At 38.2% G+C, this 27,541-nt stretch overlaps 1 protein-coding gene and 1 long non-coding RNA gene across 6 annotated transcripts in view; one reads left to right on the plus strand and one right to left on the minus strand.

Annotated features, from left to right (window-relative positions):
• ADGRG6 (adhesion G protein-coupled receptor G6) overlaps window positions 1-6,332 on the plus strand; it is a 136,792-nt gene extending 130,460 nt beyond the window's left edge. For 3 of the 5 annotated variants that reach the window (XM_019951735.3, XM_073789664.1, XM_019951736.3), the window contains one exon: window positions 3,420-6,332. In XM_019951735.3, coding sequence (XP_019807294.2) covers window positions 3,420-3,598 — 179 coding nt within the window. In that variant the 3' untranslated portion in view covers window positions 3,599-6,332. Of the gene's footprint in view, window positions 1-994; window positions 1,041-3,419 lie in introns of all 5 variants that reach the window. The other 2 variants (XM_033867787.2, XM_019951737.3) reach the window with 1 other exon arrangement.
• LOC141276035 (uncharacterized) overlaps window positions 1-27,541 on the minus strand; it is an 89,171-nt gene that overhangs the window by 27,926 nt on the left and 33,704 nt on the right. The gene's annotated exons all lie outside the window — the stretch shown is intronic.

A 27,541-nucleotide genomic window follows, 5' to 3' on the forward strand; every position in this document is an offset into this window, starting at 1 on the left:
GTGCACTCCTGCTCGAAACACCTGTGTAAGAAAATTAATAACAGGTATATAGTCTGAGATAGATAATTCTACCTAATTGGTAGTTCCCTGGCACAAAACATCTTGTACAGTTGACTCTTGAACAACACAGGTTTGAACTGTACAGGTCCACTTAAACACAGACTTTTTTCAGTAGTAAAAACAACAAATAGTAGTACATGATCTGCAGTTGGCTGAATACGTGGATACAGAACTGCAGCTACAGAGGAACCTCAGACACAGAGGGTCAACTGTAAATTATACTCAGATTTTCAACTGTGCAGGAGGGTCAGTGCCCTTAACCCTTGCCATTGTTCAAGGCTCAACTGTACTTATAATAAGTGAACTTTTTACTTTATTTAATCAGCCTTAAAATCAGATACTCATTTTGTTTCCCCTTCTAAAATGCAAATACTTAATGCATTGTAAGTCAGTTGTGAATGAATAGGAATTAGACCAATTGAATTGTTTTCCTCTTAACACAGCTAATAGTTGGCCTAAAGAACCACTATTAAAAGGCAAAAGAGGATAACAAAGTACATAATTTGGAACAGAGGACCTTTTGGAAGTATTAAAATATTTGGAAATAGTAAGCATCATGGGGAAAACTGACTAGAAGATAAAATGAATTGCAGAAATGGGGGTACCTAAGGAAAACTTAACTGTTTCAAAATCTTGTGTATTTTTTTTTAAGAATTCATTAATGTTTTTCTGTTTCTTTTAAAACCCTTGGGGTTAAATGGGTTTTTGTCAACAAGTATAAGGATGTAGTCAGCTGTATGACGTTACTTCCACGGTATAATAAATTCTAGTTTCCGATCAGCTGACGTACAAACGGTCTTCTGCGAGCTAGCCAGTTCTCAGTCAAACTGCAGACGTTCTTGGGTCACTCAGGGTGTGCAAAAAGTCACTGCATAGCATCATGGATATCTAGATGGTTTATTTCTTGGCATTGATTCATATGTTTATGGTGTAGATAATGTCTTCTAAGAGCATTCCTTCAACAAAAGTGGATCATTCAGGTAAACTTTTATTACTTCTTTGAATGCATGAATTTTTTGCAAGGTAGTAAGAGAATATTTGCATGGATTAAACTAAGACTCTTGCCGCACCAGCCAAGTTGCTTGTTCTTTACAATACTTCTCAGCTAGCACAAGGAAATTCCTGCACTGAGCTGGAGTTTCTGAAATTTCAAATGGTCCTGTGCTGTGCTGGCTCTTCTCTGCATGGGGGTGTCTGCAAGCCGCTCCTTTTAGGAAATGTACCATGCTCTGGAGTTAGTGGGTCACATTACCAGGTAAAATAATGGAAAAAAAAAAAGCAGTACTTGAGAGGTTTGTTATAGAACAGAGTGAAATTCTCTACTTTTTCGCTGCTCTTATGAATTACTGGATATGTCACAGTACATTCACAGAAGTCATGAAAGAGAAATTGTCGATTCCAAGCCTGCTTTTTGAGGACTTTTGTCTGCTTGAAATTTAAGCATAGGTGAAATAATAGTTCATTTCCCTAGCCCCTGGTTTTCAAACTTGTAGCCATAATCAAAATCTATATTATCCACAATATAATAGCTACCCAGAGGACTGGGAATAGCATGTATATAGAAATACAAACCTTGCTCAGAATTTTACCTTCTTAGACGGTGAAGACCCAGAAAATTGGGTCACGTATTTGGAATGGAGCCGGTCAAAATCTGTAAAAAGAATGTGACCCTGGAAGTTGTCAGCGAAGCAGAGTGATTGTATCCTTGAAGTTTCTTTGAGGATGTGTGGCTTTCTAAAAACATCAAGTACAAATTGTTCATTATTGAGATTTAAGTCAATAGAAAAATTCCCAACAGAAAACCAATGGCTAGTGAACGTATGAACTGAAGGAAAGCACAGAATCAATCAGCTTGCTGAGAGCCGAATGGGGAGGGGGCCTTATAAAATGACTCCCTGAGCTTTTTTCTCACCAATCCTGGGACATGATCATTCCACCATGCTTCGGTCTGCCCACTCTTCCCAAAGGCCATCTGTTCTCTCTTGCTTCCTTTACTGGGATAGACACTCCATTTTCTATTTTAGCCTTCATTTTATTTAGTGTCTGCTCCAACACCAAGACCACACTTGAACAATCTGAGCCGTTTCCAAAGACAACAGATAAAATGATGATGGCTTTTACCAATTATTGAGGATTTTTAATGTTATGTCACTTACTGGGTCAAACTTACTCAAAATATAAAACACCTAGAGTGAACATTCCAATTTTTCAGCCATGATTCCTAGAAGCAGGTTTTCATGATAGAGTTTTTGCCTCTTCCATAGTGAATAGAAAAGATACAACTGTAGGGAACTGAGGACTTTGTAGAAGGTCATTTGCTCTTTCATTGATGTGAAATCTCTGTAGTTAATTTTAAGACAGCATTTTTCTCCAAAATGTGGAAAGCAGATACCTACAAGATACATGGAGACAGCCATATGTATTTGTAGATAATAGTGCTTAGCTGAGTTTCAGGGCACTAGCTGTATCACTTTTAGAAAGCTTTGGGTCTAGGAAAATAATGTTTAAATATGTGATATTGGAAAATTCAGAACAGAAATATATTTAGCAGTCCTTTATTGCTATCAATTGCTCTGATATTAGTGCTGCCAGCAATAACATCATTCTGAGACTGTAGCATAGTTAAAGAAAATATATACTTAAAATATTTCTGATAAAGATAATTTTGATTTTTATAATTCAAAAATAATTAATAAAAGATACCTTTTTTCTATATTGCAATCATTTCACAGGTTTTTTCCATGAGAAAATGTGTTCAAAATAGCCTTTATGTTTTTTTATTCACTTGTCTTTTCCAAAATTCTTTAAATTATATTTTATTAAAAATTGTATTATGAAAAGTGTCAAACATATGAAAAATAGAGAGGATAATATAATGAATCTCCTTGTTCATATCAACTCATAGCCACCTACGCATTTTCCCCTCCATGTATTATTTTGAAAACATATCATAGACATCATATCATTTCTTCCACAGATATTTCAGCATCTTTTAATTCATTTGTTATATAATCTGTTACTACCTTGTTTGATTGATTTGCCACATATATTTTTGCAGCAATTTTCTGATTATTCTATTCACTGGCTCTTTGAAAAATACCACTTACAAGAATATTTCTTAAAACAACTCCCAACACAAATTACTAGAAGGCACATTAACATTCTTTCATATGCAAGGATGCGCTTTGAAGATGAAAAACATGACATTTTAGTGCTGCCTATTACCTAAACTAAGAAAGAACCAGAGCTTCATTTCCTTTGTGATCTTCTTTAATGTGCAAAAGAGCGTCCAGAACGTTAGCCCTTAGGCATGTCACCAGCTCATTTTGTAGCCTAATTTCTTGTATCATTTCTTGCAGACAATGCTCCCATGGACAAGTCCTCATCAAAACTGACCCATGCTGATGGAGAACAAACATCAATCATCCCTGTCCATCAGGTCATTGATAAGGTCAAGGGTTATTGCAATGCTCATTCAGATAATTTCTATAAAAATATTATCATGTCAGACACCTTCAGCCACAGCACAAAGTTTTAATATCTTTAATATAAGGAAGAGACATCAGTCTGCAGCAACGTGAAGATGTGCAAGCTGTGAAAACTCTGACTAGCAGATGTAAACGTGGTATTACCTAGGTAACTGCATATATATGAAGAATCTGTTTTGTGAAGAAGGCTTTTGTGAAATTCAAAATCTGTCTTTTCAGTGTATTTCTTCCATGGGGGAGTTTCCACCATCACTCAACTTCAGTACTAAGAGCAGCACTCAGTAGCCACAGGGATAGGATTTTTTTAACTATATGATTGAATGGATCAATCAGAACTTGGGCTGTGGGGTGGAATAGTAAAATTAGAGGGCAAGGGACAGGCCGAGCTTGGGACAAGCCCTAGTTTAGAGCTCACTCACACCCCACATAATAATTAGATTTGGATATGGCCACCTGCTCCATCATCTTTCTCTGCAATCAAAAGCATACTAATATTTATAACTATCTCGGATGCCCGCAGGTCCCATCTCAGTGCTGGTTTCTATGAATGCATTAGCATTTCCTCTTTTTAAATGAAATTTCAACCACAGATATAAAAGAGTATTTAATGTCTGACTCAAAGTTTAGAAAGGAATTTTCTCTCATTATCTCAGATGTTTAACCCTGAAGACCACAACATGCTTAAGAAAGAAAGAATTCTCCAAAGTTTGACCTAGTTAATAAGAGGCCATGTTATTTCACTTGTCCTATTCAAGACACAAGGCTTAAGCATCATCATTAATTATAATTTAGTCCTATACATTTGAATCAAGTTTAGTGTTGATGTTCCATTAGAGTGGAGCTCCCAGGAGCTGAAGAATGACCCTCTTACACCTCTGCTTTTGCTGCTCTACTGTACATTGAGCTGCGGGCTCATGGGAGGAATGCAGATTTCCATTAGGCATGCCGTGTACAGTAGTCTCTCCCTTTTGGGAAAAACAACCATTGAGACTCTATGGTCTTGTCTTTGCTCCAGAAACTTTTTAAGACATTTCCATTTGCACAAATGAAAAGCCTCTTACTTCCTCTTTCCAGAGTTTTGTTCCAAAGAATATAAACTGAGACTTACGTGGGTGACTTATCATAATCAAAATAATTTATAATTGTGTGGGTCTACGTTTGCCAGTCTGCAAACTATTTGTACATAAGTCCTCTGATTATAAGAGCCAGAGGAGGTCTGGCAAGACAGATGGGGTGTTATTTATGGATTAGGTCTCTGCATATAAGCCATGCATAATATTAAGCAGCTTAACCTAGCTATCAAACTGTCCTGAGGAATATGTTTGCTAGTGAATGTGTAAGAGACCACATTTTAATTGTTCTTAAATGATGGGCTCATATCCAGTTTCTTAGAAATCGGCCTCAGCACATGCTCTACCTTTACATTTGCTCTAGGTTATCTGAGATGTTTCAGGTTCTGGGAGGTGGCAGCCTAAGCGATGAGAAGATGAGACATTCTGGCAGAACCAAACTGCTTAAAGGCAGAAACCAGACTGAGCACCTGGGGACCTTTCTCTCTGTGCAGGAAGCGGGTAGCTCTCAGTCTGAAACATAGGAAAGCTTTCAGGCTATGCAGCAAACAAGGGGCCTCTCAGCTTTTGCTGATCTTCAATCCTGAAGCTTTTGGCCAGACTTAAATGGATGATAATGGGTTTTCATACTGTTCCGTTTTGTAGCATCCTGGAACACTGTTCTGGAAGACAGGAGCATTGCCCAGCTTGGCCTTCACAGGGGAGGGGTGTAGGTAGTAGGAAAGGATAGTAAATCTAAGGTCACCAAGACCCTACAGTAGAGCCATGTCCTTTTCTCCAGGCATCTATATTAACAGGCTGCTTATTTGGGCAGAGGTTACATCTAGGTGAAAATTAACCTTAAATAGTCACTGAATCTTCATATACTTTCCCCCAAGCCTTAGAGATGGTAGAATTTAATTAGCTTTCGACTGTGAGATTTCTACCCAAAGTGCTTATTCAGTTAAAAGTAATTAAGAGATAGCTTTAAAAATAGCTTTGATTTCTACTTGTATTCATCCAGATCTGGGAAAACTTTTTTTTTTTTTTCAAATTGGACAACAATATCAGCTCCACTTTATAAATTTCCAGTAATCCGGTAAGGAAAGAAACAATGGATAAACAGCTGAATAGAAACATTTGCAAGTGGATTTAAAAGACTGAGTCAAATTCTACCCTCAGTTCTGCGCATGTAGTGCTCACTTTCATCTAGCCCCGCATGAGAGCAGAAACACAGGAATTTAGCTGTGGAGCCAAAATTTAGTTTAGCTTAACTTTGAGAATAATATCAATTTAGACTCTCTGGGGTATTTTTGGTTGTTTTTATTTTCTTTTTTTTTAACATTATGTTAGAGTCAGTCTAAGATCTTGAGGTATTTTCCATTGCTGTCACGATGACTTGCATTATAAAGCTTTTATTTGTTCAATGTTGACGTAGACTCTTTTGTATATATTTATTTATTTGTGTTTATAAATGTGAGCTTGTTTTATATCTTACATTTATATTGCCTGGCTTTGTCCTTTTAATTAACTTTTTATCAGAGAGACTGTATATATTTTTTTCTAAATACTTTGTGAAATAGTTTTCTGTAGTAGTATCTCTGAATTTGATGAATAAAAAGTGACTGTGAGTGCAAATTAGAATTAGTAGTAAGAAGCTACTATACCTGATTTGCCATTTTACTCAAATAGAAAATGTTTTTCAAATAAATACTTATGTTGTTTGTGATCCAAATTATTCAATTCCTTTATGAGTGAATGTTTTTATTTCTGACTCTTAAATAGGAAAAGATTATTTGACAACTGGAAAATAACCTGGCAGCAATTAAGCTAGTGACATGGGGCTACTTTGCCAAAACACTAAAAATGAATATTTTAGAAAGATTCAGTTCACTGGGGATTAATGCATTTTGAAGTTCTTAGATTTTCTTAAGATGACTGATGCAAAGCCAAGCTCTGTGGCAAATTAAAAGCAATGTAGGTTTCCTTTTTGGGAAGTCTTCAGCATCTTGAAAGGGAAACAAATCAATAATACTACATAGAAGTTAGGTCATGGGATATTTTTTTTCACATTTATAGGAGGCTTAGAAAATGACAGAATTTAGCCAACTTGACTTGCATGAGTAGAACAGAACCTCCTCCCTTCCTTTTGCTGTGATTAGTTAGGATAACTCTCTTCTGCAGAGAGCCAAGGCCCACTCTGGCTCACGGCCCTACCCAGTGCTAAGCTGTGAGGCTTGTTGGCTGGTCACTGCTCACTCAGGTCTTCTGAGCCAACATTCACAACTCCTGGCCAAGCCGTGTTAGGAAAACAGGCAAACATTTGCTGAAGCTTCATTTGCAGTTACATACAGCAGGTTAAAGCTGAGGGAGCAGCAGTGAGAAGTAGGTGGGAAACACTTATTTGATTTGCAGGCTGACCAGTGTTTGTAGTAGTTTGAAATCTGAAGGAATTGGGCTTTGTAAATACCGTGTTTTGGAAGAATGCCCGTGTTTCCAGTCGAGTAACAATCTATTTTTCTTGTATAGAAGCACTAAATCTCTCTCCCTCTTTCTGTCCCCCTCCCTCCCCTTCTCTGTCTACCTCCCCCCAACTTTCCTGCTTTTCTTCACTTCTTCCCTTTCTTCCTTCCCTCCCTCTTCATATCGAGGAAGAATACTTAACCGTTTTCTTTTTATGCTTCCCTAGAGAAAAAATAAGAATAAATGTGAAGGTGCAAGGGTGAGGATGATGAGAATTACAGGGACAGGGTTAGCCCTGGCAAAGCCCTGGCAAAGAAGAGGCATAGCTTTCTTCTGAGTTTGAGGGACAGGTTATGAGATGAGCAAGGAGGTATAGAGGGGCTGATAGTGAGGCAGTGTTGAGTTTCCTGATTTTTATCAATTAAAATAATTAGAGGCTCACTTCACAAGTTGGGTATTGTAAGGGCGGTAGTATCAGGATGGGGATATGAATAAAATTAAAATTTGAAACAACCTTACGGGGAATGCAAATCCTTGGCTAAATTAATTCAAATAAGCTGGTAAATGGCGTTTGCCCTTAGAGTAGCTTTTGCAAGTACATTCTCCAAATCATCTTATTAAAATTTTTTATTTGGTGTGTTTTGAAAAAGTAGTTTATTTCAAGTTCATAACCAAACATTTAATATTCTAAAGTCTCAAACCTTATTGATTTATCTTAAACATTTGAGAATAGTTGGATGACAAATGATTGCACACTTACCCCACAACCTTTTTAATCTTTTAAGTTACATCTTCTGGTTGGCTTATTTTCATCATGAATTAATTTAAATGATTTTTATAAATTCAGGATATCAGTGAGAATAGAACATTTGATATTCACATTAAATACAATTTAATATTGATATATATAGTCACACCGTGTGAGAAAATAACACAATAATAGCAAAATAAAGTGTTTAAGTACTCTAAGAACAAAAGAAAGATCTCCAGAGCACCACAGTATTTTCCTCCTTCATCGTCCTAAAGTTCAATCAATCAACCAAGGATATTAAGTGACGACAACCCTGTAACCTTCCTACGAGGAGTTCACTGGCCTGAACTGACAGATGTGTCACATTTGAAACTATTTTAACTAAAAAAAATCAGTTTATCTGTAAAGCTCTGAAATGTAATCATTACTGCCAAATTAGAGCTAATACATCGTCTCCCATAATACTGTTAAGAGCAATAAATAGTTAGCTCCTGCAATGTCTAGCACACTTGAACGTGACACGTTATACTGTATTTTGGGTTTTTTAATTTTCATATGTGTGACTCTTCTACTGAATGACATTAATATTAAGGTCTGATGCACTGAGTTATGTTTATTCTCATCATTTTCATAGGTGATAGCATACTGCTGGCTACATAACAGGTGCTCTGTTCGTGTTTATTGAATTTATATGGAGTTTACCTGGTCCATTTGCATTTTATATTTTGGAAAAGTAGATCTCAGAGTACCTCGGATTTGCATGAGTTTGTAAGGATATGGACTAGAAATACAAAGTAAAGGGGAAAAAACATATTAGCATCACGCAGTTCAAGATACTTTACCCTCATTGCTAAATGTCACCTTATATGATGCAGGCAAGTAAGATAAGAACAAAACGATACCAAGTTTGATGTTAACTCTAAATCTTTTTTAACAGTTTTGGAAAAGGAACTAGGTTCAAAGGAACTAGGTTCAAAGAAGTCTGAGATGAATAAGTACACAAACCCACTTTTGAGCACTTGCCTTGGGAACTGTTTTCTGGCTCAAACTGGCTTCAATAGGGAATTTAATGTATGAGCACACAGGGTCCTCGTGGAGCCCTGTGACCAGACTTTGAAGAAGCTGGGACCGAGGGATATTTTTCTCTCTCTACTTTTACTACATAAAGTCAAGAGATGTTTTAGAAACCAAGCTGAACTGATCATTTGAAAATTATTTCTGTTCAACCCCATTTGATAAATTCATCAGTTTCCTTGAATGACTGTTAGGTTGCTGAGAGAACAGTGGTAACTGGTTAACGAAAATCCAATATTTGCTAGACTTGCTTTGTATGAACTTCTGATAAATATGTTTTTGTTCTGGCTAACTCATTGCATATAAAGAAAAAACTGAGATACCAACCAGCTTACTAGCCGGGGTTCTATTACTGTCTAGCAGTTTCCACCAGTGAGAAAGCCATGGTACAACCTGCAGGAAGGATGGTGAGCTGTGATACTGTTAACTAGTAAGGATGAGAAGAACTGGAGAAAGCAGTCATATAGAATTACTATTGTTTAAGGCTTACAAAGGTAGATTGACCCCATTTTGCTAAAGCCAACAGTTCCTTCACTCTGAAGGAATCACAGAATGTAGAAGAAAGGTCACTGGTAATGGTCTGTGCTATGTGACTTTAGTATGTCACCTCTCTGCTGTGGGCCTCAGTTTATTTATCTGGTAAATAAAAGAAGCTGCTTAAGAGCTAAAACGTTTTCAGCACTAGAATTTTATAGTTCCCGTTAACTTCTTTAAATAGAAAAATTCTAGTCGTTTTTATTTAAACACAGAATCCAAAGACCCAAACACTAAATGTCAAGCAAATCATTTGATCTTGTTCAATCTGAATGTTTCAAGGGAATGCATGCATTCTATGTCTTTTTTTTTAACATCTTTATGTCTTTTTTATTTCCAAAATAAATGCCTTTTCTATACAAACACTTTAGTATTTTCAGGGCACTAATTAAATCTTTTGCAGATAAAATTAATAGGAAGATTCACTCTCAGATACAAAAGAGAAGATGCCCCAGCAGTAAGGCAGTACTTACTCATTGTGAAAATCAGAATTAAAATCCTGGTTTTCTTTCGGCAAATCTGTGGAATTAATGATCCTCCCAACATAGGTACAAAAGTTCCATTTCTCCTCCCCAGCTGTGTTACAACGCTGTGCACGGTCCACAGAGGGAAAGAAGAAAACAGATCAGCAGGAAATACGAAGACAGCAAGCAAAACAGATTTGACAGTTGCCAAGAATGTGCCTCAGATGGGCAATTCAGGGTCTCTTGCTGGGTAAGTGAGAAACACAAAACCAATAGGTGTCACGTAATAAACGCACATGGACGTGCCCCACGGTGCAGAGGAGCTTATTTAACTTTGCTCTGGATGCCTCGGCCAGGTTTGCATTCAAATTAGAGACAGCTGTGTGCACGTAAGTTATGGAGGGCAGTTCCTAGTGCGCAACTCATTGCCAAATATCCGAGAAGCATTTTAAAGACATAATATTTCATGTGATTCCTTTTCAAGGGCCCTGAGAGTCTCCTAATTTGTATTAAACACCAGTTTACAGATTTCCCATTACAATGGGACATCATCTATGGCAATACAAAGATGTGGAGGTGAGAGGGATGCTTGAGGTGAGAGGGATGCTTGAACAGCTTAGAGGTCAATACAGCTACCAGAGTAGTATCTTAATATTTGTTTTTAAAGTAACAGATCTATTTCTGCAAGTAGAAGTTGTCACTATTTGATTCGCCCACTTCCAGTTAACATTTTAATCTGAAGGTAATAGAAAATTATTTCTTCAAAAACTTTGGTAGAAAACTATATACACAGAATGTTTTCTAAATAAAGAATTGTAAAAAGGACATTTTCTCAAGAACGATTCCAAGCAAGGATTCCAAACAAGGGTTAGACAATGTTTTACTAGGTCTTTGCCACAGTTATAGAAAACTCAGTTTGTAGTTACAAAGTGTTGGTTGGTTTTTTGGTTTTTTTCCCTTATCCGCAAAAGCTTTAAGGGATTGCTAACATAGTTGTGGCTTTCATTCTTCCAAATAATTTCCAATTCACTTCGAACATTTTTCCTTCACAGAATCTTTTTCCTAACTTTGGTTCTGCTGTTTTGCATGATCTCTGTTCACTCAAAAAGAGCACTTGAAGTTTAGGCACTCTCTCCCTAATCCTCAAGTTAATTTTCCCCATATCTCACTTAGCATGTATGTGGGGTGAAGGGGGCTGTGATGAGCCCAGAGTCATGGGGAGGAAGCTGTATTTCACGGCCTCTCCTTGTTTTCAGTCACCCCTTTTCTGTCCATTACTCTCACCGGTGTGAGGGGCTTTCAGGGCTTCCAAGTGCTTCTGGGTAGAATTATGATGTGCAAAGTCTTGCTTTCTTCAGTCACAACAAAATAGCAGGGCAAATCCACTGGACCCTAATCCCTCTTTCCTTCTAAATTCTTGTTAGCACAAACCTCTAAAAGGCTCGCGTGGGGGTGGGCAGGGACCCAGAATCTGTCTCCTAAATGATGGTAGTGCTATTTCCTAAAACTCATGAAAATGAACTGTGAGGTTTCATGAAATAGTTCTACTCTTAAAAATTGTTCCATGTTGTTCAGGCAAATGAAAATTGTCCAAGAATGCAAAGTGGAGTTCTGTTTGCTTCCTTCACCGAGAAGAAAGCAACTCAAGCATTTAGCTGAGATTATTGTCTTCTCTCTTGAACCCTGAACCTCAAACCTAGAGACAACCAGGGCATGGTGGGCATCCTCCTAAAAGGATGTTCTGTTCACTGGGTCAGCAGGCTAGTTTTAACTTGGTGTGGGGGGCAGTAGAGCTCATTCATTTCAGTGGTTGCATTGTGTGTGTGTACATATATGTTATGTACTATATAACAGATGTAACATTCTTGAGTATTCAGGCTTCTCCAGAGAAACCAAACCAACAGGATATGTGTATATATAAAGAGAGTTTTATTTCAAGGAATTGGATTGTAAGATTGTGGAGGCTTGGCAAGTCCAAAATCAAGTAGTTCTGTTCATGGAAATTTCATTAATAGAAACCAAACACTGAAACAGCTTTACCTTCAGATTCCAAAGATGCTCCAGGAGAGTGGAAAGCTGTGTCTCACCTCACTTCGCATCTCCTTCCCCAGAAACACCTGCCCCAGACTCGAAGGTCATGTGGAGTCAGGGTTTTTTTAGCATCAAGATTCTCTTTAGAACTGTCTGGGCACAGAAGCACAAGCCTGAGGAATCTGAGGCAAAGTATTCTTGTTGTTGTTTATTAATTTTTTCATCATCTCTGCTTTATAATAGCTTATATAATTATGGGGATTTTATTTTCTTCATTTATATCTTATAACACCTCATACAGTTGTGGGGATTAGGTTGAAAAATTACCTTGAAACAGTCCCTCATTTCTAAGGCGCTGAAATTATTTAAAGAGTCTTAAGAGACCTGATTTTAGGTTCCCCTTTCCACTCAGTAGATCTCAAATTTAACATATTTTGTGCATTTTATTCCTACATTATGGTCTAATTTCCCTTCCTGTCTCTTTTATATGTAGAGTTAACTTACTGACGTTGTGTGGAGAGAGGCAAGGTCTTCGCCTGTGTAGGTAGATTAATAACAGTTGTTCCAAATATATGAAGATAACTTACTTTTCCATTTCCATGCCCAGTGCATCTATTTGTCTCCACAATTCTTGCAGAGGTACTCCACTAAATTGTTTCTTACTTTGAGCAAATATCAATATGGTCTTTTGCAATCTTTATAATATATGCTACAAGAAAGCAAAGTTAAATGTACTCAGAGTTGCTTATTCTCCTGACTTCAAATATGTCAGCAAGTCCTTACCACATTTAGTTCCCTATTCTTAAAACCAACGAAATCGCTTTTCAAGGATGATAGCATGATCTAATGGGAAAGAAGTCAAATCAATAAGTTGAAATTTCCTATGAGAACTGAATTCATGGAAATCTTGGATTTATAAAATAAAACAATCTTGGGTTTTCTTTCTGTGCCAGACTACATTGTCCCTCAAATCTTCTTAACAAATGAGAGGGAAACTACAGACAGAATATGTCAAATTCCACGCATTTAATTTCTATTAAATGCACAGAGCAAGCTCTGCTTAGCTATTACTAGCACGCTGTCAGTCAGCCTCCCAAAGACAGAAAACACCCAGTGTCCAGCTGGATCCCGGGTTCTAAGCTGGGGACACCTGCTCCTACTGAAGGCAGAGGGCAGGACAGGTGTGTCTGTGGCTGCACTGCAGATGCTACAGCAACTGAAAGGAGTCCTGACCCTCCCCTCCCTATCCATTGTACTTTTTCCTGGGTCTATGAAGGCAGATGAACTGTGCGCAGGTTTCCTGGTCTTTCTTACTCCCATAATTCCTTGTCGGGCAAAAACCCGTGTCCAGGCATTTGGCTAGTCCTTAAACAAAGGAACAAATATTTCTAAATAGATGAGGGATCTGCAGACTAAGCCAGAAGAATCCCTCAACAACATCATCAATAACAACAAAAAGAAACTTTGAGTAGAAGAACTTTCAATTTATTTTTCATCCTTCATTAGGCAAAAAGTAACAGAAAAGTCATTTACTGACCATTGGCAGATCTTACACGGGAAATGGTCATAAAAGTTATCAACATTCTTTTTTCCTATAAAAAAGGATAAATGAAAATATGAAACCAGGCACTATGAAGTTCAAGCCTCCATAAGGAAATTTCCATAGTGGTTTTTATTATTTTTGCCCTGGATTTCCACGATAGCCTTCTACTTTCTCCCTCTGTCTACCCACCTGGCAGTCTATCTCCTGTAACACAGGAATGATTTTTTTTCCCTAAAACATAAACCTGATCAAGTCAGACCAGTGCTCTGTGGGTTCACCTCACTCCTGCCTGCATTTCTAGCCTCATTTCTTACCATATCTTCCACTGAAGCCCTTACCTCCTCCTTCCTGACATGCACACAGTCCCTAAAAATTGTGATGATCTTTCATTTACCCATGTGCGGGGGGACAGCACTCCCCAGGACACTGTTTTAAAACCATGTTCCATGCATGAGCTCTCAGGGGTCTGCTAATTCCCCAAAGCTATTTTAACATGTTTTTGTGTCATCATTTTTCAGGGGAGAGTTTATAGACTTTGATTTTATCTGAGTTCTAGTAGCTATTTTATAGATTCCACTGGATTTTCTATATATACAATCGTGTCGTCCAGGAATAAAGACAATTTTAACTCTTTCTTTCCAGTCTGGATGACTTTTATTTCTTTTTATTTTACTTCACTGGATAAAACCACCAGTTCAATGTTGAATAGGAGTAATAACCAAGACGAGTTTCATTTTAGACAATCACTGTGATGTAAACAGAATAAAAGCCATATTATCATCTCAATAGATACACAAAAGTCCTCTTTATCATGAACACCTGTTAGCAAACTACAAGGAAATGTTATCTACAAAATAAAAACTACAGTAAATATCAGATTTAATATTAAAATATTAGAAGTTTCTGCTGCATTTTGGAGCAAGAAAGGATGCATGCCAATATCACATCTATTCTGTAGGTCTTAGCAGAACAACAAGGCAAGAAAAAAAAGGAAATTATAAGAATTAAAAAGGAAAAAATAAAAGTTTATTTATGTGTAGATAGATAATGTGATTCTGTACCCAGAAAATCTATGAGTCATAAATAAATTATTAGAATTACTAAATAAATTTAATAGGTTACTGGATAAAATGTCAGATAAAAAATCAGATGTACTTTTGTATTTCTATATGTTGAAACTCTACTATCTACTTCTTTTTTTGGCATTCATTTTATTTATTTATTTATATCAATAAGTTATATGAAAATAAAATTATATAAAATACCATTTGCAATTGCATAAACATAATAAATGTAGAGAAAAATGTGCAAGATCTCTACACTGACAAATGTAAAGCATTTTTGACAAAAATTAAAGATGAACTGAATAAAATGGAGATATATACCATGTTCATAGATTTTAAAAGTCAACAATATAAAAATATCACTTCTCTTCAAATTAATCTGTACATTCAATTCAATCCTATTAAAAATCAAAGTGGGCTTTCTTTCTGTGTGTATAAATTGACAAGCTAAAACTAAATTTTTTTTTTAAAAAAAACAAACCTTTTTTTAAATTTTACTTTATTTTATTTAACATCTTTATTGGAGTATAACTGCTTTACAATGGTGTGTTAGTTTCTCCTTCATAACAAAGTGAATCAGTTATACATATACATATGTTCCCATATCTCCTCCCTCTTTCGTCTCCCTCCCACCATCCCTATCCCACCCCTCTAGGTGGTCACAAAGCACCGAGCTGACCTCCCTATGCTATGTGGCTGCTTCCCACTAACTATCTATTTTACATTTGGTAGTGTATATAAGTCCATGCCATTCTCTCACTTCATCTCACCTTAACCGTCCCCCTCCCCATGTCCTCAAGTCCATTCTCTACATCTGAGTTTTTATTCCTGTCCTGCCCCTAGGTTCTTCATAACGTTTTTCTTTTTTTACATTCCATATACATGTGTTAGCATACAGTATTTGTTTTTCTCTTTCGGACTTACTTCACTCTGTATGACAGTCCCTAGGTCCATCCACCTCACTACAAATAACTCAATTTCGTTTCTTTTTATGACTGAGTAATATTCCATTGTATATATGCGTCTCATCTTCTTTATCCGTTCATCTGTCGATGGACAGTTAGGTTGCTTCCATGTCCTGGCTATTGTAAATAGAGCTGCAGTGAACATTGTGGTACATGACTCTTTTTGAATCATGGTTTTCTCAGGCTATATGCCCAGTAGGGGGATTCCTGGGTAGTATGGTAGCTCTATTTTTAGTTTTTTAAGGAACCGCCATACTGTTTTCCATAGTGGCTGTATCAGTTTACATTCCCACCAATAGTGCAGGAGGGTTCCCTTTTCTCTACACCGTCTCCAGCATTTATTTCTTATAGATTTTTTGATGATGGCCATTCTGACTGGTGTGAGGTGATACCTCATTGCAGTTTTGATTTGCATTTCTCTAATGATTAGTGATGTTGAGCATCCTTTCATGTGTTTGTTGGCAATCTGTATATCTTCTTTGGAAAAATGTCTATTTATGTCTTCTGCCCATTTTTGGATTGGGGTTTTTTTTTTTTTTTTTTTTTTGATATTGAGTTGCTTGTAAACTTTGGAGATTAATCCTTTGTTAGTTGCTTAATCTGCAAATATTTTCTCCCATTCTGAAGGTTGTCTTCTCATCTTGTTTATGGTTTCCTTTGCTGTGCAAAAGCTTCTAAGTTTCATTAGGTCCCATTACTTTATTTTTGTTTTTATTTCTGTTTCTCTAGGAGGTGGGTCAAAAAGGATCTTGCTGTGATTTATATCATAGAGTGTTCTGCCTATGTTTTCCTCTAAGAGTTTTATGCTGTCTGGCCTTACATTTAGGTCTTTATTCCATTTTGAGTTTATTATTGTGTATGGTGTTAGGGAGTGTTCTGATTTCATTCTTTTACGTGTAGCTGTCCAGTTTACACAGCACCATTTATTGAAGAGACTGTCTTTTCTCCATTGTATATTTTTGCCTCCTTTATCAAAAATCAGGTGACCACATGTGTGTGGGTTTATCTCTGGGATTTCCATCTTGTTCCATTGATCTATAATTCTGTTTTAGTGCCATTACCATACTGTCTGGATTACTGTAGCTTTGCAGTATAGTCTGAAGTCAGGGAGCATGATTCCTCCAGCTCCGTTTTTCTTTCTCAAGATTGCTTTGGCTATTCGGGATCTTTTGTGTTTCCATACAAATTGTGAAAATTTTTCCTCTAGTTTTGTGAAAAATGCCATTGGTAGTTTGATAGGGATTGCATTGAATCCGTAGATTGCTTTGGGTAGTATAGTCATTTTCACAATGTTGTTTCTTCCAATCCAAGAACATGGTATATCTCTCCATCTGTTTGTATAGTCTTTAATTTCTTTCATCAGTGTCTTATAGTTTTCTGCATACAGGTCTTTTCTCTCCTTAGGTAGGTTTATTCCTAGGTATTTTACTCTTTTTTGTTGCAATGGTAAATGGGAGTGTTTTCTTAATTTCTCTTTCAGATTTTACATCATTAGTGTATAGGAATGCAAGAGATCTCTGTGCATTAATTTTGTATCCTGTGAAGCCATCTGGTCCTGGGCTTTTGTTTGTTGGAAGATTTTTAATCACAGTTTCAATTTCAGTGCTTATGATTGGTCTGTTTATATTTTCTATTTCTTCCTTGTTCAGTTTCAGAATGTTGTGCTTTTCTAAGAATTTCTAAGAATTTGTCCATTTCTTCCAGGTTGTCCATTTTATTGGCATTTAGTTGCTTGTAGTCATCTCTCATGATCCTTTGTATTTCTGTATTGTCAGTTGTTACTTCTCCTTTTTCATTTCTAATTCTATTGATTTGAGTATTCTCCCTTTTTTTCTTGATGAGTCTGGCTAATGGTTAATCAATTTTGTTTATCTTCTCAAAGAACCAGCTTTTAGTTTTATTTATTTACTATCATTTCCTTCATTTCTTTTTCATTTATTTCTGATCTGACCTTATGAATTCTTTCCTTCTGCTAACTTGCAGTTTTTTGGTTCTTCTTTCTCTAACTGCTTTAGGTGTGAGTTTAGGTAGTTTATTTGAGATGTTTCTTGAGGTAGGATTGTATTGCTATAAACTTCCCTCTTAGAACTGTATTTGCTGCATCCCATAGGTTTTGGGTCATCGTGTTTTCATTGTCATTTGTTTCTAGGTATTTTTTGATTTCCTCTTTGATTTCTTCAGTGATCTCTTGCTTATTTAGTGGTGTACTATTTAGCCTCCATTTGTTTGTGTCTTTTACAGAACTTTTCCAGTAATTGATATCTCATCTCATAGCGTTGTGGTCAGAAAAGATACTTGATACAATTTCAATTTTCTTAAATTTACCAAGGCTTGATTTGTGACCCAAGATATGATCTATCCTGGAGAATGTTCCATGAGCACTTGAGAAGAAAGTGTATTCTGTTGCTTTTGGATGGAATGTCCTATAAATATCAGTTAAGTCCTTTGTGTTTAATGTGTCATTTAAAGCTTGTGTTTCCTTATTTATTTTCATTTTGGATGATCTCTCCATTGGTGAAAGTGGGGTGTATTAAAGTCCCCTACTATGATTCTCTAACTGTCTATTTCCCCTTTTATGGCTGTTACCATTTGCCTTATGTATTGAGGTACTCCTATGTTGGGTGCATAAATTTTTTTTTTTCGGTATGCGGGCCTCTCACTGTTGTGGCCTCTCCCATTGCAGAGCACAGGCTCTGGACGCGCAGGCTCAGCGGCCATGGCTCACGGACCTATCCGCTCTGCAGCATGTGGGATCTTCCCGGACCAGGGTACGAACCCGTGTCCCCTGCATTGGCAGGCGGACTCTCAACCACTGCGCCACCAGGGAAGCCCCAGGGTGCATAAATATTTACAATTGTCATATCTTCTTCTTGGATTGATCCCTTGATTATTATGTAGTGTCCTTCTTTGTGTCTTGTAATAGTCTTTATTTTAAAGTCTATTTTGACTGATATGAGAATTGCTACTCCAGCTTTCTTTTGATTTCCATTTGCATGGAATATCTTTTTCCATCCCCTCACTTTCAGTCTGTATGTGTCCCTAGGTCGGAAGTTGGTCTCTTCAGACAGCATATATATGGGTCTTGTTTTTTTATCCATTCATCCAGTCTATGTCTTTTGGTGGGAGCATTTAATCCATTTACATTTAAGGTAATTATCATTATGTATGTTCCTATTACCATTTTCTTAATTGTTTTTGGTTTATTATTGTAGGTCTTTTCCTTCTCTTGTGTTTCCTGCCTAGAGAAGTTCCTTTAGTATTTGTTGTAAAGCTGGTTTGGTGGTGCTGAATTCTCTTAGCTTTTGCTTGTCTGTAAAGCTTTTAATTTCTCCATCAAATCTGAATGAGATTCTTGCTGGGTAGAGTAATCTTTGGTTGTAGGTTTTTCCCTTTCGTCACTTTAAGTATGACTTGCCACTCCCTTCTGGCTTGCAGAGTTTCTGCTGAAAGATCAACTGTTTACCTTATGGGGATTCCCTTGTATGTTATTTGTTGTTTTTCCCTTGCTGGTTTTAATATTTTTTCTTTGTATTTAATTTTTGATAGTTTGATTAGTATGTATCTTTGCTTGTTTTCCTTGGATTTATCCTGTATGGGACTCTCTGTGTTTCCTGGACTTGATTGATCATTTCCTTTTCCATATTAGGGAAGTTTTCAACTATAATCTCTTCAAATATTTTCTTAGTCTCTTTCTTTTTCTCTTCTTCTGGGACCCCTATAATTCAAATGTTGGTGCATTTAATGTTTTCCCAGCGGTCTCTGAGACTGTCCTCAATTCTTTTCATTCGTTTTTCTTTATTCTTCCCTGCAGTAGTTATTTCCACTATTTTATCTTCCAGGTCAGTTATCTGTTCTTCTGCCTCAGTTATTCTGCTATTGATTCCTTCTAGAGAATTTTTAATTTCATTTATTGTGTTGTTCATCATTGTTTGCTCTTTAGTTCTTCTAGTTCCTTGTTAAACGTTTCTTTTATTTCCAAGATTTTGGATCATCTTTAGTATCATTACTTTGAATTCTTTTTCAGGTATGCTGCCTATTTCCTCTTCATTTGTTTGGTCTGGTGGATTTTTACCTTGCTCCTTCATCTGTTGTGTGTTTCTGTGTCTTCTCATTTTGCTTCACTTACTGTGTTTGGGGTCTCCTTTTTGCAAGCTGCAAGTTCAGAGTTCCCGTTGTTTTTGGTGTCTTCCCCCAGTGGCTAAGTTTGGTTCAGTGGGTTGTGTAGGCTTCCTGGTGGAGGGGACTAGTGCCTGTGTTCTGGTCTTTCTGGTAGGCAGGATCACATCTGGTTGTGTGTTTTAGGGTGTCTGTGACCTTATTATGATCTTAGGCAGCCTCTCTGATGATGTGTGGGGTTGTGTTCCTTCTTGCTAGTTGTTTGGCATAGGGTGTACAGCACTGTAGCTAGCTGGTTGTTGAGTGGAACTGGGTCTTAATGTTGAGATGGAGAGCTCTGAGAGAGCTTTTGCTGTTTGATATTTCATGGAGCAAGGAGGTCTCTGGTGGACCAATGTCCTGAGCTTGGCTCTCCCACCTCAGAGGTTCAGGCCTGACACCCAGCCAGAGCACCAAGACCCTGTCAGCCACACAGCTCAGAAGAAAAGGGAGAAAAAAGAAAGAAAAAATAAAAAAATAAAATAAAAAGAGATAAAGTTATTAAAATAAAAAATTATTAAAAATTAAAAAGTAGTTTAAAAAAGAAAGAAGAGAGCAACCAAACCATAAAACAAATCCACCACTGATAATAAGTGTTAAAAACTATACTAAAACAAAAAAAAAATAAAAACGGACAGACAGAACCCTAGGACAAATGGTAAACACAAAGCTATACAGACAAAATCACACAAAGAAGCATACACATACACACTCATGAAAAGAGAAAAAGGAAAAAAATATATATATATATATATAAAAGGAAGAGAGCAACCAAATCAATAAACAGATCTACCAATGATAATAAAGTCTAAATCCTAAACTAAGATAATCATAAAACCAGAAAGCAGTCAGTCACATACAGCAAACCCCAAGTCTACAGTTGCTCCCAAAGTCCACTGCCTCAATTTGGGATGATTCGTTGTCTATTCATGTATTCCGCAGATGCAGGGTACATCAAATTGTTTGTGGAGATTTAATCCTCTGCTCCTGAGGCTGCTGGGAGAGATTTCCCTTTCTCTTCTTTGTTCTCACAGCTCCTGGGGTTCAGTTTTGGATTTTGGCCCTGCCCCTGCATATAGGTCACCAGCGGGCGTCTGTTCCCACCCAGAGAGGATGGGGTTAAAGTAGCAGCTACTTAGGGGACTCTGGCTCACTCAGGCCAGAGGGAGGGAGGGGTGCGGATGCGGGGCAAGCCTGCAGCGGTAGAGGCCAGCGTGACTTTGCACCAGCCTGAGGTGCGCTGTGTGTCCTCCCGGGGAAGTTGTCCCTGGATCACAGGATCCTGGCAGTGGCGGGCTGCATAGGCTCCCCAGAAGGGAGGTGTGGATAGTGACCTGTGCTCGCACACAGGCTTCTTGGTGGCGGCAGCAGCGGCCTTAGCGTCTCATGCCCGTCTCTGGGGTCCGCGCTGATAGCCGCGGCTCACGCCGATCTCTGGAGCTCCTTTAAGAAGCGCTCTTAATCCCCTCTCCTTGCGCACCAGGAAACAAAGAGGGAAGAAAAAGTCTCTTGCCTCTTCGGCAGGTCCAGACTTTTCCCCGGACTCCCTCCCAGCCAGCCGTGGTGCACTAACTCCCTGCAGGCTGTGTTCACGCCGCCAACCCCAGTTCTCTCCCTGGGATCCGACCTCCAAAGCCCGAACCTCAGCTCCCAGCCCTGCGGGTGAGCAGACAAGCCTCTCGGGCTGGTAAGTGCTGGTCGGCACCGATCATCTGTGTGGGAATCTCTCCACTTTGCCCTCCGCACCCCCGTTGCTGCGCTCTCCTCCGTGGCTCTGAAGCTTCCCCTCCGCCACCCACAGTCTCCGCCCGCGAAGGGGCTTCCTAGTGTGTGGAAACCTTTCCTCCTTCACAGCTCCCTCCCACTGGTGCAGGTCCCGTCCCTATTGTTTTGTCTCTGTTTTTTCTTTTTTCTTTTGCCCTACCCAGGTACGTGGGGTGTTTCTTGCCTTTTGGGAGGTCTGAGGTCTTCTGCCAGCGTTCAGTAGGTGTTCTGTAGGAGTTGTTCCACGTGTAGATGTATTTCTGATGTATTTGTGGGGAGGAAGATGATCTCCACATCTTACTCCTCTGCCATCTTGAAGGTCCCCCCAAATTTTTATAGAAGAATGAAGGGTCGATAATAACTAAGGCAATCTTAAAGATTCACAGTGGAAAGTTACATTGCCATGTATCAAGACTTACTATAAAGCTGCAACATTTGAGACAATGTGATATGGTCATGGAGATTTGACAAATATACAAATAGAATAGAGAGTACACAAATAAACCCACAGGTTTATTATGGTATCTTGACTTCTGACAAAACTAACAGCTTATGGAGTAAAGTATAGATAATTTTTTCAATAAGTAACGTGGAGCCAGTTGAATACCCACATGGAAAAAATAGGATTTGACTCCTACTGCCCACACAAAAAAATCAAATCTAGGTGGCTGGTAAATCTGAATGTGAAAAGTAAAACAATACAGCTTCTATACAGTAACATAGGAGAAAATCTCTGTGACCTTGGAGTAGGTACATATTTCTTAAAGAGACAACACAAAAATATTGTGATTTTTTTGTCCTTCAGTTTTAAATTGAGAACCTCTGTTTATCAAAAAACACCATTTAAGAGACTGACAATGCACATTATTAAAATATTGAAATACATATATCCTGCAAAAGCTCACATCTAAAATATTTTTTAAATCCTACATTTGGAAAGAAAATTAAAAAAGGTTAGGTAGTCTAATACAGAAGGGGCCAAAGACGTGAACAGGAACTTCCCAAAATTAAAATTAAACTCACACTGAGATATCATATACACCTCATAATGGCTAACATTTACAGACCGTCAATATCAAAAGAACGTAGCGCTCATACATTCTTGGTGGAAATATAAACTGATAGAACAGTCTGGAAACCTGTTTGGTAGTAATAACCCCTAAGGTTGAACAGACACATACTCTGTGCCCAGCTAGTCCATCGTTAAGTATGTGACTAATGGAAAGACAAGTTGCGTGTATTGAAAACTATGCATGATGATGTTCCTAATGTTACTGCATGCAGTAACCCCAGTGTTATTGTCCATAAACAGCGCCATAGATAAATAAACTGCTTTATAATCACATAACAAAATATTATTCAGTTGGGAAAATGAAGACAATCCAGCTACAAAACGCAACAACACAATGTCAAGTAAAAGCAGCTAGAATGAAAAGATTGTATGCTGTTGATTTCATTTGTATAAGGTTCAAAACAGGAAAAAATCAGATAGAGGTAAATTTCGGGAAAAAGCTGGTAGTGATATGAAATGACTATGAAGAGGCACGATGGGAAGGGCTTCCTGTGGTGCTGGGAATGTTCTATTTCCTGATGGATGGTGACAACATGGAAACATTCACTTTTTCAAAATTCATCAAGTTGCACTTATGATTTGTGAGCTTCTCTATGTACGTATTTTTAAAAATAAACCAGTGTGATGGTTGTTAGAGAAGCAACTGTGACAGCTGTCCTTGGGGTGCTATAAAATAACACCTGCAATTTCATAATGAAAAGCAGTGGAAAAATTGATTTGAGACACCTATATACTTTTTAGGAGTCCTTTCTGATGCATGCCTATTCCATAAACTAAAGTATAGCTGCACTTGGAGGTAACCTCTTTGTGTGACTGTATTAGTTTCCTATGGCTACTGTGACAAATTACCACAATCTCAGTGGCTTAAAACAATACAAGTTTATTCTCTGTGATTCTGGAAGCCAGAAGTCTGAAATCAGTTACACTGGGCTAATATCAAGGCGTCAGCCAGGCTCTGCTCTTAAAGAGGCTCTAGGTAATTTTGCCTTGTGAGCCCTTCCTTTACCTCTAAAGTGAAATCTCTTTTTACTTCAGTTACATCACCTTCTTCTCTGTGTGTGTAATTCCTTCTGCTTCCCTCTTTTAAGGACACGTGTGATTCCATTTAAGTCCTGTGAAATTAACCAAGAATAATCTTCCCATCTCAAGAGCCTTCATGTAATCACATCTGCAAAGTCCGTATTGCCGTACAAGATAACATTCACAGATTCCAGGTACATCTCTGGATATCTCTAGGAGGCAGAATTCAGCCTCCCACAGTGAGCAAGCCAAGGAGTGAGAAATCCAGCCGATATCCAGGAACCATATGACACCATAGCCTTTGAATGGTTTCATTTTGCTTTTACCGCAGCTGATATTTTGTGTGGGTGGGGCCGGGATGACATTCATTCTTACTCAGTCTCAACTCAGGAACTAAATGATATTAATCACCACATTCCAATTTGCCTGGCTTTCAGGTACTCTCTCTGTTAGACTGTTAGTCTCTCCACCTACAGTTCTGCCACGGGAACTAGAGCAAGCGGTGTTCTTGCCTAAGCACTCGTGCTTTGCCCCCCACCCCATCGTACATTTGCTGCACACTTTGGCTCTCTAAGCAGCAGCTATTCATGAAGAATGTAAGGTGGTTTCAACAGCAGATTTGAATCTTGTCTCTGTTAATCACCTGTTGGATAATATTTACCAAGTAACCAATCTCTAAATTTCAGTGTGACCAACTATATGATAAGATAATACTATTTCTCAGAGCTGTTATAACAATTAAATTTAAAACTGTACATAAAAAGAATTGTCACAGAGTGGCCAATCAATAAATGGTGACTCGCCATTACAGTGTGATATCTTTCTGAATTGGTGTATATAGTTACAATACTGAAGTTGAATTTTCAGCAATTTCACATCAAAGCTATTATTGATGTGATTTATTTCAATTCAGCCTGCTCTTATTAAGCATCTATGACATGCTAGGACCTGGGCATTGTAGGAGATACATTACCGAATGGAATCAACCCTTCTTCTTAATAAGCTCCTGGTCTGTTGGGGAAAGTAGGTATCAAACAGGTGAAGACAATATATCTAGAGCTACAAGATCAAGGAAATTTGAATATGGTATTTGATATGAAGGAATGATTAATTTTGTGAAGTGTGACAGCATGACGATTATATTAAAAATTCTTGTTTCTTAAAGATAAGTACAGTATCAGTTCCCGCTTGCTGCAGTAACAGACTACCACAAATTTGGTGACTTGAAACAACATATTTGTTCTCTTAAAAAACAAATTTGTTTTCTTAAAGTTCTGGAGGTCAGAAGTCTGAACTGAGTCTTCTGGGACTAAAATCAAGGTGTCGGCATGGCTGGATCCTCCTGGAGGCTCCAGAGAGAATCCATTCTTTGCCTCTTCCGGCTTCTAGAGGATGCCCACATTTGGCTGGTGGCCGTATCACTCCAGTCTCCGTTTCCGTTGTCATATTGCCTTCTCTGTCTTTGGCTCTCCTTCCCCCTCTTATGAAGATCCTTGTGATTACATTGGGATGACCCGGATAATTCAGGTTAATCCCCCCCATCTGAAGATTTTTAATTTATCTGTAAAGTCCCATTTGCCATGTAAATTCTCATATTCACAGGTACTACATCCTAGAGAGGGAAGCGATGGGGAGAACAGAAAAGCTGAATTGCGTATCCGATTCAATGGTTTTCAGAGCTATAATTACCTTAGAGTTTCTCTAGAGCAATCCATATTTCACAGGACAAACGAGGCCCAGAGAAATCCCACATGGCAGCAACTTATCCTGGCTTCTAATAAACAAATTGTGCTCACAAGGGTTTGTCTTAAAACATGGTGGGAAGACAAAAGAAACAAACAAAAACCAAACAACAACAAAAACATGGTGGGAAGAACTTATACATGCTCAGGGAGATTTTATTTGTAAAGAACCAGGCCCAATAATCAATGAGACTCTGGATTTTTCTAGGGATTCAGGAATCTCAGCATTATTAAATTCTCTAAGAAAGGGTCTTACCGGTAGAACCTTCATCCCTTCATTCTAGGTAAGGCTCTGAATGTCCAGGGTGGCGCCCCTCACCATTGTTTGATTCCTTCTCTCTCAGGCGCATCTGTTTATATCCAGCCTTTCTTTTCCCAGACTTGCTTAGATTTCTCAGTATAGGTGAGGGTACATAGTTTATCATTTTGCAGGGAAAATGAAGAGATTTTCTGGTCTAAATCGGTCTTAATTTTTTATTTTATTATAAAAGACAAGAAGTGTTCACACAATATTTTCTCAAAACACTGTTAAAGCAATATAAAAGCAAAAAAAAGGCAAGTGTCCCTCAAGATTCCATTCCCAGGGATGTAGCTGTAATTATGCACATTGCCAGCAGGTGGCATTACATCATTAGTAATGGTTGAGCAAACCGTTAGAACAAGGTAGGTTGTTCCATTCTCCGGAGATCTATAGACTAAACAAGTGCTTATGGATCTCTTACTGTGTGCAAGGTTCTTCTTCAGACTCCGGTTTACACTGGTAAACAAACAGACACTAACTCTGCTCAGAAGAAGAACATTCTAGTGGAGTAAGATGCACAAGCAAGATGCACAATACTCCAGCTCGTCTTTTTTAAATTTCTTCTCCTTCTTCACCCTTTCTCAACTCCTTGAAAGTCATATTTCTGAGACAGAGTGTTATAGTGAAAAGAAGAAAAACAAAAGACAACTATAACTCTTTTATAAACAAGGAGACTTAAGGAAGGTAAAATGATTTGCCTAAACACACAGCTAGTAGTAGATGCAAGTCAGTTGACCCAACATTTTCTCTAGCATTTCACCACAGTGATCCTTCAAGAGACAAATTCAGGGCTGAAGTCCTTGTCCTGCCACGGACTCTTCGTGGGTTCTTAAGCAAATCATTCAAAGTGGGCCTTAATTTACTTTTCTATAAAAATTAAGGCATTGGATGAGGTAAGTAGGTTCAAACGTTTTTACCAATGGAGTATTTTTTTTTAGTTTTTTTATCTTTACCAAGAGTTCGGTAAGTAAAATAAAGCAAAGTGCTTGAATTGAAAGCGATTTGTTCCCCTTGAGCTTCTGTCTTCCTCCTCTGGAATCTTCAGCTTCCCCAGAGCACAGTTTGAAAACTACCACCCTGAGTGATCTTGCAAAGACCTTCCAGCTCTAAATATCCATCATTCCCCAAATGCATAGACTCAAGTGTGAGAGTAATAATCTCAAAACGTGCTTGCTGCTTGGTTAAAAAAAAACAACCCTAAATCCTGAAGATTATGACAACCCGGTGCAATCAGTTAAGAACAAAGAAAAAGTGATATTTAAAGCATTCTCAATACCTGCAACACAATTTCTTTTGAATAACGACATTATCTTCATGCTTGACACACACTCGGCCAGATCTCAGCTGTGAACATCTTCTGGCACAGAATCTCAGAGGTGAAAAGTTTGCCCATGGAGAACACTGGCTTCCCTGCATTTAGGCATCAAATACACAGGCTTTTGGCTGTGGTAAGTGCCCAGATCCAAAGGTGGTACGGCTTACTGCTGAATCATGGTGAATGGAGCCAGAGGATTCTGGAAACCACTCAAACACAAAGCCACAAGCAGTGGTGGGAAGGGCGACTTAAGGGCAAAGGACTAGGGGAGGCTGACTGCCGCAGACCTGAGAATTCATCTCCCTGGGTTTCCATCTCTGCTTCATCACTTTGGACAAGTTACTTTGGTTCCTAAATTGTAATTTTGGATAATAGCAGTAACTACTTCCTAGGAATGATGAGACCTCATAGGACAGATAATAGCAGTAAGTAAATACGGAGTAAATGTTTCAGTGGGTCTCTCACAGGATTCTTGCAAATGCCTCCAGGCTGGCTTCCTCACTCCTGTCACCTTCTAATCCTTCTCCACAGGCTGCATGACCTTTAATTGTCAGGTCACATCACTCCATTTTTAAAGCCCTTCGGTGACTCTCCCTTGCACTTGAGAGAACAGCTAAATTTCCCACGCTGACTCGCAAGCCCTGCACAGCCTTCCGTGTCCACCCTCCAACCTTTATTTGCCACTT

This window comes from Tursiops truncatus, chromosome 12 (genome assembly GCF_011762595.2).
Source record: "Tursiops truncatus isolate mTurTru1 chromosome 12, mTurTru1.mat.Y, whole genome shotgun sequence".
Classification (NCBI taxonomy): Eukaryota; Metazoa; Chordata; class Mammalia; order Artiodactyla; family Delphinidae; genus Tursiops; species Tursiops truncatus.